This window comes from Ambystoma mexicanum, chromosome 1q (genome assembly GCF_040938575.1).
Source record: "Ambystoma mexicanum isolate Mex_15411 chromosome 1q, UKY_AmexF1_1, whole genome shotgun sequence".
Lineage (NCBI taxonomy): Eukaryota > Metazoa > Chordata > Amphibia > Caudata > Ambystomatidae > Ambystoma > Ambystoma mexicanum.
In genome coordinates, this window is record NC_090922.1 from 847,464,781 (window position 1) to 847,480,012 (window position 15,232).

General features: G+C 40.1%; 1 protein-coding gene across 1 annotated transcript in view; it reads left to right on the forward strand.

The window, feature by feature from the left end:
- The window catches only part of LOC138537904 (complement factor H-like), a 763,015-nt gene that overhangs the window by 733,161 nt on the left and 14,622 nt on the right, over window positions 1–15,232 (forward strand). The window contains exon 12 of the mRNA XM_069641488.1: window positions 8,639–8,835. Coding sequence (XP_069497589.1) covers window positions 8,639–8,835 — 197 coding nt within the window. The remainder of the gene's footprint in view (window positions 1–8,638; window positions 8,836–15,232) is intronic.

Genomic DNA, 15,232 nt, shown 5'->3' on the forward strand with positions numbered 1-15,232 from the left:
AGGCAGAGAGGTGTGGTGTCCCAGCATACGTTTGTCGCCAGCCCCTTCAGTTCAATGACCACTGGAAGCAACATGTTATCATGGCCTAATGTCCTGCAGCACATGTCCTTGAATAGCATCCCTGAGTAAAACATGTTGATGACATCAAACTGCTCAATCATTTGTGTGGGTTTGAAAATATGCTTCAAGTAAAACTTAAGCTGCACCCAGAGAATGTTAATAGGATTTTGGTCTGGAGACTCAGGATGGGACCTCATTCAGTTGAGGCTCTGGCTGTTCACGACTGCCCCATGTGAGGATTGCTTTGGGACATTGTCCGTAAGTACGGAAAGTTTTCTGGTGTCTGGGGTATCACACCCACAGATACTGTTCTCATTGAACAAGGCTAGGACTTCTAGCCCTCACAAGATGAAAGTGGATCCTGGGTTATGTTAGGAGATACCCCTCAGACCTGGAATTTCACGAGATGTTTCTAATTTACTAGATCGATGTCTGCTCCTTTGAAATGCAATCCTGTTTACACGTTCAAGTGCAATGACTGTTAAATTGGTAAGAAAGCATGCATGTTAAAAGCTTGCTTTTCTCACTTTAGGATTTTGTGTTCAACTCTATTCCTCTTGTTCACATTACTGGTCATACATGAGACAATAGGACATTCAGAAAATACACCTTTACTATATTGTATGCAAGCACTGCGCTGAATGCAAAGTTTCTTTTTCCCGGCATATCATGTTGCTCGTCTCTACCTTATTCTGCCTGGACATTTTGCAATCTTTTTTTTCTTCTTGATTCAACAACCTGTTTTTAAATGTTCTGCCTCTTATATAGTGCTCACAGTATGTTTTTTTTTTCTATTCGAACATGAAACCATTAAGCAAATACTGTGTTATCTTTGTATAGGCATGCCCATGTTCTCTAGTTTTTATTGTATGTTTGTGTAACATATTTGTAGGCATGTTACCTGAATTCTTAAATTCGGTGCAGTAAGGTAAACACCTACACACCCTATAGAACACCTTTTTCTTGCAGCTTAATGATCTTTACTCTGGGTGTGCTTTCTCCTCAATGTCTTAGTAGATAGCAAACAGCGTAAGGACAATTCTTACATTTAGGAGTCATTGCTGGATTTGTTTAATGATACATCACAAATGCAGAAACAATAAGACAGGTGATGAATGCAGTGCAGCCTAAAATGTGTGTGCAAGCTATAGGACAAGGGGTAGAGCAGGTAAGGTTCATCGGGTGAGCAAGGAAGAGTCTGTCTGCACTTCCAGTAAAACCTTTTTTAAAGTCAAAGCTCCAGCTGCAAAGCTCATTTGTGCTCCAAAAAAGATGGTCTTTTACAGAGTATTCTCCTTGATTAGCTTTTGTGTCCATGTTTTAGAGTGCATGCTCATTCAATAAGTATAAGCATGATATCATTTTAGATGATTGCAAGTCATATTTATTGTATGCAAAGATTCAGGGGCCACATGTTTCATGCTTAAAGTGCATTTTCTATGTACATAATATAATAATAATTATCCCATTCTTAATCATTGAAAGCAACAATTGACTCAGATAACTGATTATTCACCTGCTCAAACTAGGATGGTGGAGGACTGCGATGAACATGCAGGGGGTGTCTACATGTTACATAACCAAGTGCTCACATATTTTCATTAGTTAAGGATTCATCTGAAACAAATACCTAGCAGATTTGGTTACATTTTTTGTTCTTTTGGGAGTTTGTTATAAACAGCTGTTTGTGTTTATAAATATATAATAATCTATTTGGGCTGTAGTCTTAACTGATTCTTATTGAGGCACATTCTCCCAAAGCACATATGACAATGTTTGATGATATTGCAATGTCACAAGATTAGGTACTTGGGTTTGTACAAGGGTGGTGCATATCATTTATAATATAATATATAATGTATATATGTTGCAGACATTTGCTAACAGCAGTGATAAAGATTTACGGAACATATCTTGCCTTGAAAACTAAAATCCATTGTGGTGGTTTGGGCCCATGGTGACAGGGCATACAAATGTGTCAAATTATTATGGCATGATTTGCAAGATAGAAAGACACCACTCAATGGCTTTTATTTATGGGCCACTACCTCAAGGGAACATGACAAAAATGCATCCTGTCTCGATAAGCTGTTCTATGTGTATCTTTCTTACTTTGTTAACTACATGGGAACTCTAAAAGAAGAGCTTCCAACTACCTTTCATGAAAACGAAGGAATGAATTGCAGTGTGGTGATAGGACACATGGTAACAATGAAACCCATGAAGAGTTGGGGATACTCATTATTTCAGAGGTACCTTTACCAGCATGTAAACTAAATGAATGTCAATGTTAAGATGAGGACTTAGATCCTGCATGTTGGATCATAGTAATTTTCTAAATGAAGGTTTATACACTGTTCTATTTTGGACTCTTACCAGGGGTCCACAGTCCAGTGGTTTCCTTAGCGTGTAGGCAGAAACCTGGACAGTTAGAATGATGTTCTTAGAGAAAGTAAATGAGTGCCCTCCTGAGTACCCAGGACATGATCTGAATCCCTTGAAAAGGGCCGGACATCATATAATGGCTATGAGTTCCTGTTCTTTCATGCATACAGTCTTTACAAATCCCTTCATGCTCAGGGTGAGTGTTCATTTAGTTCTCTGTTTAGAAATACCCTTTGAAAAACTATTTTACTATGTCTATAAAAGTAAGTTGCAACATTTTCCTAAAATATTTTACTTTCAAAGTTATAGTTGCGTGAGCTGATGCACAAGGCTGCTATGCTGACAAGGACGCCATCTTGGCTCAATCTACACATTACACATATATGCGCTCAGGATTTTTATTGATATGTAGTTTACTTTATATTTTTAGTGTGAGAATGAATGCTTCGTTCACATTTCAGGGGCATCGAGGCATATGGATAGTGAGGTGGGAATAATTCATTCCATAGTTATATACAACATTATATTCTACATTTTCAAAGCAAACCCCTCTTTGCTTTAATACTATTCTGTCCACATTGTAAATTGTGTGCCAGCATCTGCTGTAGTGTCATGCAGATGCTTATTTCAAGTTAAATAGAGTGAGGTGTTTCAACACACTAGCAGGTAGACTGTACCCGTCTGACACAGATTGCTGACTCATCCTATGTAGCATTGTCCATTAGGTCTTATTTTGCTTACAGCTCAATGTCCAAGTCATTACCATTTCCTAATGTGTTCAGAAAAGGGCCCCTGCTCATGGTCACTGTCCAGGTCAGCGGTAGCAAAATCAAAATGATAAATGCAGTCTGCTTTGCATTGTCGGCTGGTGCGCAAGTGATCCTCTGTCCTTGGTGACACTGGGATGTGATGACAACTTTCTTATTTTTCAAATCCACATCAAGTTATTCAGTGTGCCAATGTGTGGACAAGGGGTTCTTTTGACCTTTACTCCAGAGTGCCTGTTGATGCTTTGATGTCCATAATTCCCCTGGTCTCACAGTGCTTCTGACATAAATCTGATTGAATGAAAGACAGACTTTGCGGAAAAGGCCATGTAATACACCCGTCTCAGAGTACATTTCCTTCGCAGCTCACTTACACATTTGTATCAGTGTAAAACCCCTACACCTGATACCTTACTCATTTGTTCTGCAAGATGTCCACGATAGGGTTCCACGTGTTAAAATCGCAGCAAAAAATGGCAATTTAGACTAAAGATCAGGACAAAAAGGCTGTGGCTCTGCCTCCGCAATCCATGTTATGGATGCGGGTACACGCCCGCAAACCCTGGACCCATTATACCATTTAAGAAGAGTGGGGGACACCCTTGCAACCCCCGCTCCCCTTAAATGGCCTAATGGGTATAACTTTACTGGGTCAAACCACAGCATTTTCGGCCCTTTTTTTTAGATGACTTTTTTGTAGCGATTATATGACTGTACACCCATGATAGGTCCCTGTTGCTCCTAATGCACATATTTATACAAATAGGAAGAGGATAGAACAGAAGGTCTTCATGGAGAGAGGCATAATGCATCACAAAACATTTTGTCGTTTGTTAGCATTTCATTGTACCAATGTATCAGAGTCAGAAATGACCAACGCGGTATAAAAAAAGCATTCATTAGCATGTAAAAAACCCTTGTTACATTCTCACTATAATAGCAAAATGTTCCAACACATTTGTTGTCTTAAACGAAATTCCAATTGTTTCTCTGTTTTCACATAGAATTGAAGCACGTTTGTTTGGTAAATAACAAGTCTCTTCTCTTTAATCAAACGAATCTTCCTTCATTCACAATCATGGGTCCGATCTAACCCCGCATGGGATTTAAATCCTCTTTCACTATATACTTCTCAATTCAAGTCACCTAGAACAATACTAATAACGTCATTCAAAACTTACTCTACGGTTTCCAAACTCATTCAAAAGCTTAGCTCAATAAAACAATTATTGTATCCCAATGCATGTCATCCCAATATAAAATGCAAAGCACAAATGCACTGCAGCAATGCATCAATCATAAAAAAGACCAGACTTGGAGCAGATTATTCAGTCAAGCAAACGTCCAGCTAAAGCAAACACCTCATGCACCATCTGACCCAATCTCAGCATAACACTGTCACAGCAAGCCAGCCAATTCGCTGTATGGAGGATGTAGTTATATATTTATAGAGTCTAGATTGGAAAGTCCCTTACCATCAAACCTGCTGTCACCCGATGGGCAGCACCTCAGCTTCTAACTTGTATACCATGAAAGTTAGTTCCTTACCCTCATGTGTGATGTAGATAAATAAAATTGAGCCCTTCCCCTTCAGCAAAATGCTAATTAATCAGCCTTCAGAAAGTCGCTCTGAAGCATCCTGCTGCTTTATAAGTTCCTAGCAAGTCGCTTAAAAGCGCCTTGTCGAAATATCAATGTAGGACCTAGGTCAAGGACGCTACGTCATGCTTTTTTGTGCCCTGGCTCATAGGCAGTCTGCCATTTATCCCTTAATATGGAAAATGAAAATGGATTTGATTTCATGGCTCACTGGTACAGTATGTAAGGATATGGGGTTCTTGCACTGACCTGCTTAAATCTGCCTATGTAATCATGTATTATTGATCAAGCTGTTTCAATCTGCTAAGCGCTTCGTTATAATAAATGAATGAAAGGGACCACATAAAAACACACTTCTCACTATGTGGCTGCTTTGCAATCTGAGGCTATTTCAGGCCTCTGAGAGCATAAAACGCTTTGAGTATACGTCTGCTGTTTGAAGAACTACGTGGCTATTTCTAAGTATGTCTGCTTAGACTGCCCTTTAAATCATGGATAGCACTCTTTGCTTCAAGGCACTACATTCTACTAGGCCTTGTCAAGCCAATACTAGTTTACTCATATAAGAACGGAATTCTGACATGAAATGATATCTCACCCTTTGCTCCTTCTGCTCTGCAGGGCAGAATGGGTGAAGTCCATGACATCAGAATCTATAAAAGTCAAATGGTTTGGGTGGAAACCATGCAAGATCCTCTTCCTTCATCAGTTGAGGAAAATGTGGGCATACAATGTTTTTAAACATCTTTACTTTCCTTTATATTAAGTTTGGTGTATGGTCAAAAGAGATGCAGAGTTCCTTGTCCAATAATATACCCATTGGCAAATGGTATCCTCATCTTAATTCTCATCTTTGGCCTAGTAATTGCATCGACAGCCAAACCATCGACAACCATACCATTGACAAAAAAAGCATCTACAAAATAAGGCATTGAATGCATTAAAAAAAATAAAAATTCTGGCGGTTCCCCCCAAGCCCCCTTTTTAAACCATTAAAAAAAATGCATTCAATGTTCTTTTTAATGCATTTTTTTCAATGGTATGGTCTGTCAATGCTTTGTATTCGACGCAATGACCGGATACAGCAGTACCACAATACTGAAGAGTACATCAGATTTAAGTAGCTCATGAGTTGCAAAGCACAAAGAAAGAAATTGTCCCTCAAAATGATGCTTAAAATGCCCAATGGGCAAGGAGGAGGGGACTCACAAGGTGCTCTAAAGTCTGAATCAAGGCAGTAACGTGCGCTTTGCAGGAGGTTAACACAATATTACACAATATTACATATCAGATCCCCAGTCAGTATTTCATTATCGCAAGCGCACCCACTTATAAGACACCAACTGATCACACACACATACACACACACACACACATACACACACACACACATATAGATCCTGGCTTTTCTCCAACCTTAGCTCCACTGGCATGTTATTTCAGACCAGGGGGCCAGAACTTTGAAGGTATGTTTACTCATGGTGGATATGAATGTAGGGCATAGATAATTGAAGGAGGTTAAGAATGTAAGTACTGAAGGGTGGTCAGTTTTGGGTACTAACAGTATAAATTCAACAATATGTTGTATAGCAGCCATACAACTTTCAATGGGATCCTAGTGCAGGCTGACAAGTAATGTAAAGTGTATTCATGGCTGATGCTTTATTACTTTTGTGAAACCCACCAATGAATATGACACTGTGTCTGTTGTAGGTGTAGCATGCCGGTAAAACTGCATTAGATCCTTTCCTTAGACTCATTCATCCCAAGATCACTAAGGTTCCATGTGCCATAATACACTGCCAACTGCTCTGATGCATGGCAGAATTGCGTTCATTTGCTCGAGCTGAAAGAAACTTCACTTGGTAATGACTTAAATTTAGGATTTCAGACAATGCTCTTTACTCGGAAGACCAATAGATATTTAACTTGTACTTTTATTTCCCTCCTCTTGTCAAAAGCCAATGTGCCAGATGCTTTTGAATCTGCCAGCTGAATCTGAAACATTTTGATAACGTTTATTTGGTGTAACTATGCTCTGATCCTCCTTTTATTTTCCCCAAACAATTCATTTCATATATTCTTCTGCTTCTCAATTGACTGTGGTAATCAGCTGTATGGCAAGCAAATAAGAAATATATGCAGCCGGGGATTTCTGACCAAACAACGTAATAGAGCCATACAAATGTCAAGTAAGATTAGGCCTGATGGGAAGTCTTGAGGTACAATAGATAAAGTTCCAGCTTTAGGTTAAAATGTTCCTAATTTAATGCTTTTGATGCTTTGTATAAAATCAAAGATACTTCTTTTGCCAGTTTTGCAAATTACAATATCCGTATTTGAGGATCCATTTGTTCAAATGCCACAGTAAGTGTCAGTAGACCTGGGTTGAATATATTTCCAGAATCTAGAATTGTCAAAGTATTATCCTAGATCTCGATCAGGGTAGTCATTGCTCCAAGATCCGGGTAAAAGTCTAAGTGTATCCTGCTTTGTGTCTGAAAGTTGTCTAAATAAGTTAGGACACTATAAACTGCTTTAAGAGTTTTAGTCTTTGTTTTATTGATGTAACATCCATAGATGTTAAATAGATGATTTCCGGAGACAAAATTAAGGTAGCATTTAATATTATGTGTTTTCAAACATTAAAGCTACAAGAATTATATTTGTTGCCCCTTTTATCATATGATATGCATTCACTACACATGCTTATAATGTAGGCTTCAGTTCACTCCCATATCGATAGATGTGTATGTCAAACTCTTTTCGTAAAATAGTCGATATGAATTGGGTGATTTCCCGCCCAGACTGCCTTTTTCTTCCCTTCTCCGTTCTCTGCTCCAGCTTTTATCTTTTTCTCTCCCCTTTGGTTGCTCCTTCGGTACCTTATCTTATCTGTCAAATGCTGCAATATTAAAACGGATGTGCACAACTCCACTTTAGGCTGCAATGTGTGAGATCCTACTTGCAACTGTTGTGGGGGAATATTGAGGTATACTCTTATGTCTTCAGCCATCCAGACTGTACTTTCAGAAATAGTAACGGAATTTGACCCAGGTCAATCTGTTTTGCAATCTACACCATTCATGCCTGTGGGGGAAGACTGGTGGGGGAATTAATTTGGGTACAAATTACTTGAGGAGATTGATACGGAAGGTACCATGAACATGTATAATTTTATCTGCTGGGTGAGTACACACCCTTATACTCTTGCTCATGCGGTTTATCGAATGTACAGGATGAATCGGTCAGTAAAGCAGTGATATATCACAATCGGCTGAGTTGGTGGTGTAGCGACCTCCACCTTGGTTTTCCTGATCTTTGATTGAGCCAATTCTATTGGAACCTTGTAGAAAGAATACACTTTGCAAGAACTTATTTTGCTTGTCTTGGTTCGTTAGGTTTGTAGGCTCAAGGATGCTTTCATTCTTGTCTGACTGCATATATTAAATTAGTTCTCTCTTCTGATTAACTTAATATTACTTACCTGAGGAATTTTGACGGTTCTTTATAAGGCATAGTAGCATTTATCTGCTGTAAAACATATGCTTCCGGAATAAATGATCTTCCTATGCCCTCTTTAGAATATGTTATATATGCACGTTTTAGTTAATACCTTGTATTGGTATTTAGTGTGACTGTTGCACTGATTTATGTGAATCTGAAGTTGCATTCTGCAAAGGTATCGTGCCAATGAATTGTTATGTCTTTTAAAATGTTAACAGCAAACGATTAAATACAAAACAAGATGAATCGGCTGTAAGTAATTCGCCATCTTGCAAACGCTTTATTTACATGATTTAATGCATTCCTGTTTAATGTTGCAGGGCCGTGCTTGATGTCACAGGATGTAATTGCTAGATATAATATACAGCTGCTCCCAGAACATGCTAACAAGCAGTACATTGAGAATGGTGACTCTGTGGAGTTTCGCTGTAAAGATGGATTCCAGGCGCACAGGCGCTCCAATGCCATGGCTCAAATATGTGATGCAGGGCATATTAAATATCCCACTTGTGTCAGTGTAAGTATGTGTTTATGAAATAGCTTCTGTTTAGGTTTATACATACATTTCCTTTAGAATGCACTGTACTCGCTCATTAGCATATTTTGGTTGCAACATATGTACTACTGCCTATTCTATTTTTCCAGTAGCCTTTATTTAAAAAAGAAAATGTTGTGAACACTTCAAACTCAATCGATCAATCAATTTGTTTCTTCTAGAGCACGCTTTTGCCAAAGGCATCATGGCGCTCAGTTCTGTTTTGTCAGAATCTTTCCGTTGTTCGATTGTCTTGATAATTCATATGTGTTCTGGTAAAACCACAAGTCATGTTTCATGTAAAATTATTTTCCTGCTTGTGCACAATATCGGTTCCACACATATCACATATATACAGCTGTTTGTTCCTCCTACTGTGTGCATATGTATCTTTACAAGCGGTGTCTGCTAGGGATGATGGAATGCAGCTGCAAAGTGTTATTGTCTCCAGCATCTACAATGTGAATAGTACCTTGGGGTATTTGAGCAGCACCCATAAAACTACATTGTGAATAGACAACGGGATAGTTGAGCAGCACCCATAAACCTACATAGTGAGTAGTACCAGGGGGCATTTGGGCACGACCCATAAAACTGCATTGTGAATAGTACTGGAGGGTATTTGAGCAGCACCCATAAAACTAAATAGGGAATCGTACGACAGGGTATTTGGGCAGCACCCATAAAACTACATTGTGAACAGTACCATGGGGTATTTGAGCAGCACCAATCAAACTGCATTGTGGATAGTACTAACGGGTATTTGGGCAGCACCCACAACACTTCATCGTGAATAGTACCATGGGGTATTTGAGCTGCACCCACCAAACTGACATGACTAATACCATTGTGTTGTTGAGCAACACCCATAAAAGATGGTACATTCAGCATCACTCTATTAGAAGCATGCAGCATGCAGGGATATTTGATCAATATTGAATCAATACAGTGACATACATCTTGGGACTAAAATGATATGTGGTGGCAGAAGCCTTGCCTAGGCTAGCAAATCTGATTGTATTTTCTGGAACTTTGGATTGGTATTTATGTCTACTTTCACAACATTTAAAATTATAGATTTGTTGTTAAGATTGGCCACTGACCTCTAATGATTGATCAGGACAATGGTGACACTACAAACAAAGCTTTATTTCATTTGGTAAAGGAGGTAAGATACTTAACAGCTACCTCCAGCTAAGCAAACTACCAACTGACACTCCATGGAACCTGGAGCCTCTCCTGCACTCTAGACCACCCAATGGTTTCAGGTTCCTTGTGGTGATTAACACTATAAGGGGAACCACTCATTGAACAATTCTGATGTGGGAAATAACTACGTACAATATTACAGGACAATGGCACGAACAGTATAAGTGGAACATGGACACTCCTAACACCTCCCTTCCTCCCACTATCCAACATCCAAATTCATCTTGCGCATAACAGCCACTCTCTCTTTACTCCACACTCCTCCACCTTTGACAAGAATGGAAGCCCCCACATCTTTGATTACCTCATTGGGCTTTGAAAATCTGGAATTACCCTTCCTCACTTTGATTGGTAACTTCACTTTAATCACATCACCAGGCTTTACAAAAAGTTTTCTGCAGCAGTTTTTTTAATTAAATCTTTTCTTCGCCTTGTATCAACTAACCAACAAATTCTCTCTCACACATTCCATATTCACTTTCTCACATCTTGATCTGCCCATCCAACCCGGGCACAGGTGGGTATTGGGCATTCTACCACACAACAATTCAAAAGGCGTAACTCCTGTTACTGCATGTGGAGCCAGCCTGTACTGAAACACTCTCTCCATGACAGCTCTTATTCAATCCTCACCCATGGCCACTGCAATCCTAATCACATCCATCAAAGTGCGGTTAAACCTTTCTATGCAACCATTTCCCTGGGGATTATAAAGAGCTGTTTTCACTTGTTCAATGCCATAATTCTCAAAAAACAAACTGAACTCTTTTGAAACAAATTGAGCTCCATTGTCCGATAAGCAACGGCGAGGGAAACCCCCCGCCAGACCAGGGGCTCTAAAGATCTGATTATACTTCTGCTGGAAACCTCTTTCAATACACAAACCCCCGGCCATTTCGATCGAAGATCCATTACAATCAATAAGTAAGTGTCCTTGGAGCCTCTAATATCAAGGGGACCCAATAGATCCAAAGCAATGTCATCCCAAGGAACCTTGGGACTGCCCCTCACCCTCATGGGATATTTGCTTACCCTAAGCCCTTTGTCACTGTAAGAGGATTCAATCCAGCACTACAGCTAAGTCAATGCCTAGTCTGGGATACTGAATGGAAACCCTTATTGATATATCTTTATGTCCAGTTCATGAGTTCTGGATGACTACCCCTATATAACACCCCTCTCTTGGAATCCCCCTGACCCCACTGAGCCAAGAAGTAGTTCTGTTTTGCAAGTTTAAAAGGTTTATTTGAAAATTTAAACAATATATATATATATATCACACTTTTATAATGAATTCATAATTGAATATCACACTTAATCTGAGCAGTAATCTATAATGGATAGTCGGGCACTAGCACACTTGTGAATAGGAACAGAAGAATAAGGTGGTAGAGAATGCTTTATATAAGTTCAGATGGATGCAATGTTGAATGAAAATGCAATACAGAAAATACTCAATACTCAATACTCAATATGATTTCAACAAAACAATGTAATCACTTTCCTCTGGCAATCCACTCCCCCCCCTTTATGCAATGCAAGGAAATGGAAGGAAAGCACACAGTTCTCAGAAATGCAATCAAATTCAGTTCACCCCAGCAAGCTTAGACTACAGAAGTTTGAAACACAGGCCCAAAATGCTTTTATATGTGCTGGCAATGAAGTGAGGAATATGCTGAAAATGGTTTTAATTCCCTTTAGGAGGTTCAGGGTGAGTGAAATATACTTGGGATGAGTTCAGGCTCACTCTAGCAAGGATCTAGGAGTAACTAGCAGATTAAACACATTTTTGGCAAAGGAAAGCAAGGAAGCTGCTGTTTTCACACGTGGCTGGATTTTTAACCAAATCGCGAATCGCGGCAAAATCCGGGAATGTGTGAATCACGATTACGGCACAAGTATAAGGAGTAGTCGGTTCTAAGCTTGTTGAAAAGCTGAGATTCTAAGCTTTCAGAGGAAAGTTAAACCAAGTTCCTAGCCCATACGGTTCCAGAGATACAGACGATTAAATAAAGGTAGTTTTTCGGATTTGAAATTTTAAAAGTTCAAAGCAACAGGTTACAGCTTGCAGCTAGAAAATGACAGGTGACAGCTTTGCAAATGACAGGTGACAGTTAGGAGGCAGTTCTGGTTAGATTAAAATAGATTGAATTATATTATTTTAACTAAGAGATTGGTTCTGCACAGTTCTGCTAGGTACTCACAATATATTTTGAAATAGGCCTCCCCACGGATCTGGTCAGGTTTTGGACTGGACTCCGGTTCTGGTCTCGGCACTTCACAGTGATCTGGGTCAGTTCTCTGGTTCTGCTAACAGCAGTCTGGGTCACTCTGGATCTCTGGCCTCTGGTTCTGGATACTGCTCTGCTTTCTCTGGGTACAGCACTGCTTCTGGATCTTTCTGCACAGCTTTCTCTGGACCCAGCGCTGATCTGCACAGCTCCTGGATGCTGCTACCGCTGTTAGGTTTGCTGGATGCTTAGGCCTACTGAGAAGAGTTCTCAGTTTGTGGGTTTAGGCCCTTGCTTTGAGTTCTGAATCAAGTTCTGTGGAGTTTTAAAGTGTAAGTGTTGAATCTGGTATCTTCTGGATGTTGTATGGTCCGGCAGAGCGCGTTGCAGCAAATGGAATTGAATCTCCCTACCTGTCCCAGCAGTCTCTTTTTATGTGTTTTGAAAGTGGGTGGAGAGGCTAGCTTTCTAGGCCCAACCCCTTCAGAGTTCTGATAGGTTGGAGAATTCTTTGCGTTCTCACTGGAGAGCAGGGTTGTGTGTCAGAATGATGTCATTTAATGGCTTGCAGAAAGGTCACTCCCCTGTCAAATTGCACACAAATCTATATTTGATCAAAATACACATTTCTCAAATACATAGTGGTTTGTCATTGCATGTACATATTACCTATCACATGAGGTATACTCTGTTCAAACTCTGCTCTTCCTGAGGGCTTGCATTCAAAAATGGCAACTTATTTTCGATTTTAGTGGGTTATGCAACCTTGGTTCTTCATTAAAAATTATACACATATACACGGCCTGTCCTTACATACTCCAGTAAATTCCCATGTCTCTAGCTTAAACACAGAGTCTGTAGTATCCATAAATAGCGGGGTTTTGCCCCAGAACATCACACAAATTCCCAACGCGTCTTAAAACGTGCACAGAACATTCACAAGAATTATGGTATCATTTAAATAATTTTGACAAGTCCGCACTGTGAGTTATACATCTTTCTTAGAATCATATTCTGGCCAACAGGGGTGTGTCTTTTCAGGTCACATGGTGTAGAAACCAGTTTATCCAGTTTCTGCCAAGCTCAGAGACCCTGCCCCTCCCAGCTTCTGCCAAGAGGAAGATATTTTACGGTCCCCCTAATAAACCATCTGCCTGAGTCAAGGAAGGGCTTTGTTCAAATGGAAGCCATTTACGACTACCCAAATAAACCATCTGCCTGGGCCCTTTCTTTAGTTTCTTACAATCCCCTGGTAATTCAATCAGAGAGTGTGTGACCTCCTTTTGGCCGGAGCAACAGAATGCAGCCAGGCCTGGGAATGCATTTGTTGGGCAAGCCCCCACTCCTGTCGGGGGTAGCTGACTGGCAGAATCCCAGTTTCCTTAAGCCAGGTTTCAGGTAAAATGTCACTTTTTGTTCCCCAGTTTTCTGCATTCAAATAAAACTAACAATTTTTACACATGCAGCTAGAATGCTGATTCTAAGTTCAAAACTATGACATTTTAACAGTGACAAACTATGTGGCAGCCACAAGTCTGTCCCTCAGTTTATTTACACATTTCGATTTTTGGTAATTTTAAATCCAGTTTCAGTTTAAGCCGCTGCAGACCTGCAAAGCTCAGCCAGTCTTGTTATAAACCTTCAAATCACTTCAGAATATAACTTTACATTGTATCCACCTCTCAGTAAGTCTTTCTTTGGCCTGCTTTGGGTTCATTTATTCAGTTTTACACAAATGTCTGGTGTTGTTTTAAAACGCCGGCTTTCTGATAGTGGTGAGTACTGGTAATGCAACCATTTTTAGGATTTAAGAAAATGAATTCCCCACAGTTCTAGGTTGCTTTTGCCAATCAGCATTGCCATTCCCAATGGTTTCAGGCTACTGTGTGGGTAGCCCAATGGGGGTTTTAGGCAGTGCCCTTCTGTGCCCATAACATCGGCAAAAATGGGTGGCAGCCTATTCTTCATGCATTTCCCTGTGCATTTTCTGGGAAGCTCTGGCCATCATGATGTTTTCCATGCCAGTACTGCACAGTTTTTGTGGTAGGGCTCGGATGCATGGGTAAAAACATCCCACATCACCATCCACACAATCAGGGCAATATTTGACCATTTCTTCCACATCTTAATCGACCCCCTGCTACCAGAAATCTGACCTTATCAGAGCCTTGGTTCTCCCCAAACCCAAATGGCCTCTAAGACCAAACTCCATGACCACTCTTCTCATATCTTCAGGTACCACTAGTCTATGTACCCTACATAAATAGGGATCCTTCACGCACAGCTAATTTCTCACCCTCCTGTTGTCCATAACCTTCTCATCACCAAAATCATGGGAATTCCTTTTCACCAAATCAAGAACTGATTAATAAATGTTATCACCAGTGCATGCAACATCCCAATCATCTCTCTCAATACTGTCCTGTACTTATAAAAATATCAGCTACCTCCTCCTCACCCTCATCGGAACACTCCTCAATCCTCTGGCCTCTCAGGGCAGACCTGCAGAGTGCATCTGCAACAACATTACTTTTTCCTTTGAATATGCTCCATGCGATACTGAAAATCCTGTAAGCTGATGACCTATTTCATTATCCTTCCAAACCTCCTTTAAAAAAGATGCCAATTAGCGGGTTGTGATCTGTCCTTATTGTGACCCTTCAAATACATTTTGAACTTGTTAACTGCTCACATGCATGCCAAAGCCTCTTTCTCCACCACAGAATATCTGAACTCACCTCCTTCTGAGGAAATGCTATGGTACACAATTCTTCACCAAATTCGTAGATCAACACGGCCCCAAACCAGCATAGATTATCATTTTTGGACCTCCTACAAAACCGGATAAAACAGGAGCACTGACAATACATTGTTTAACTGTCTCAAATTCTTTGGAACAGATCTCATCCCAATGGAAAACTACATTTATGCCTTCACCT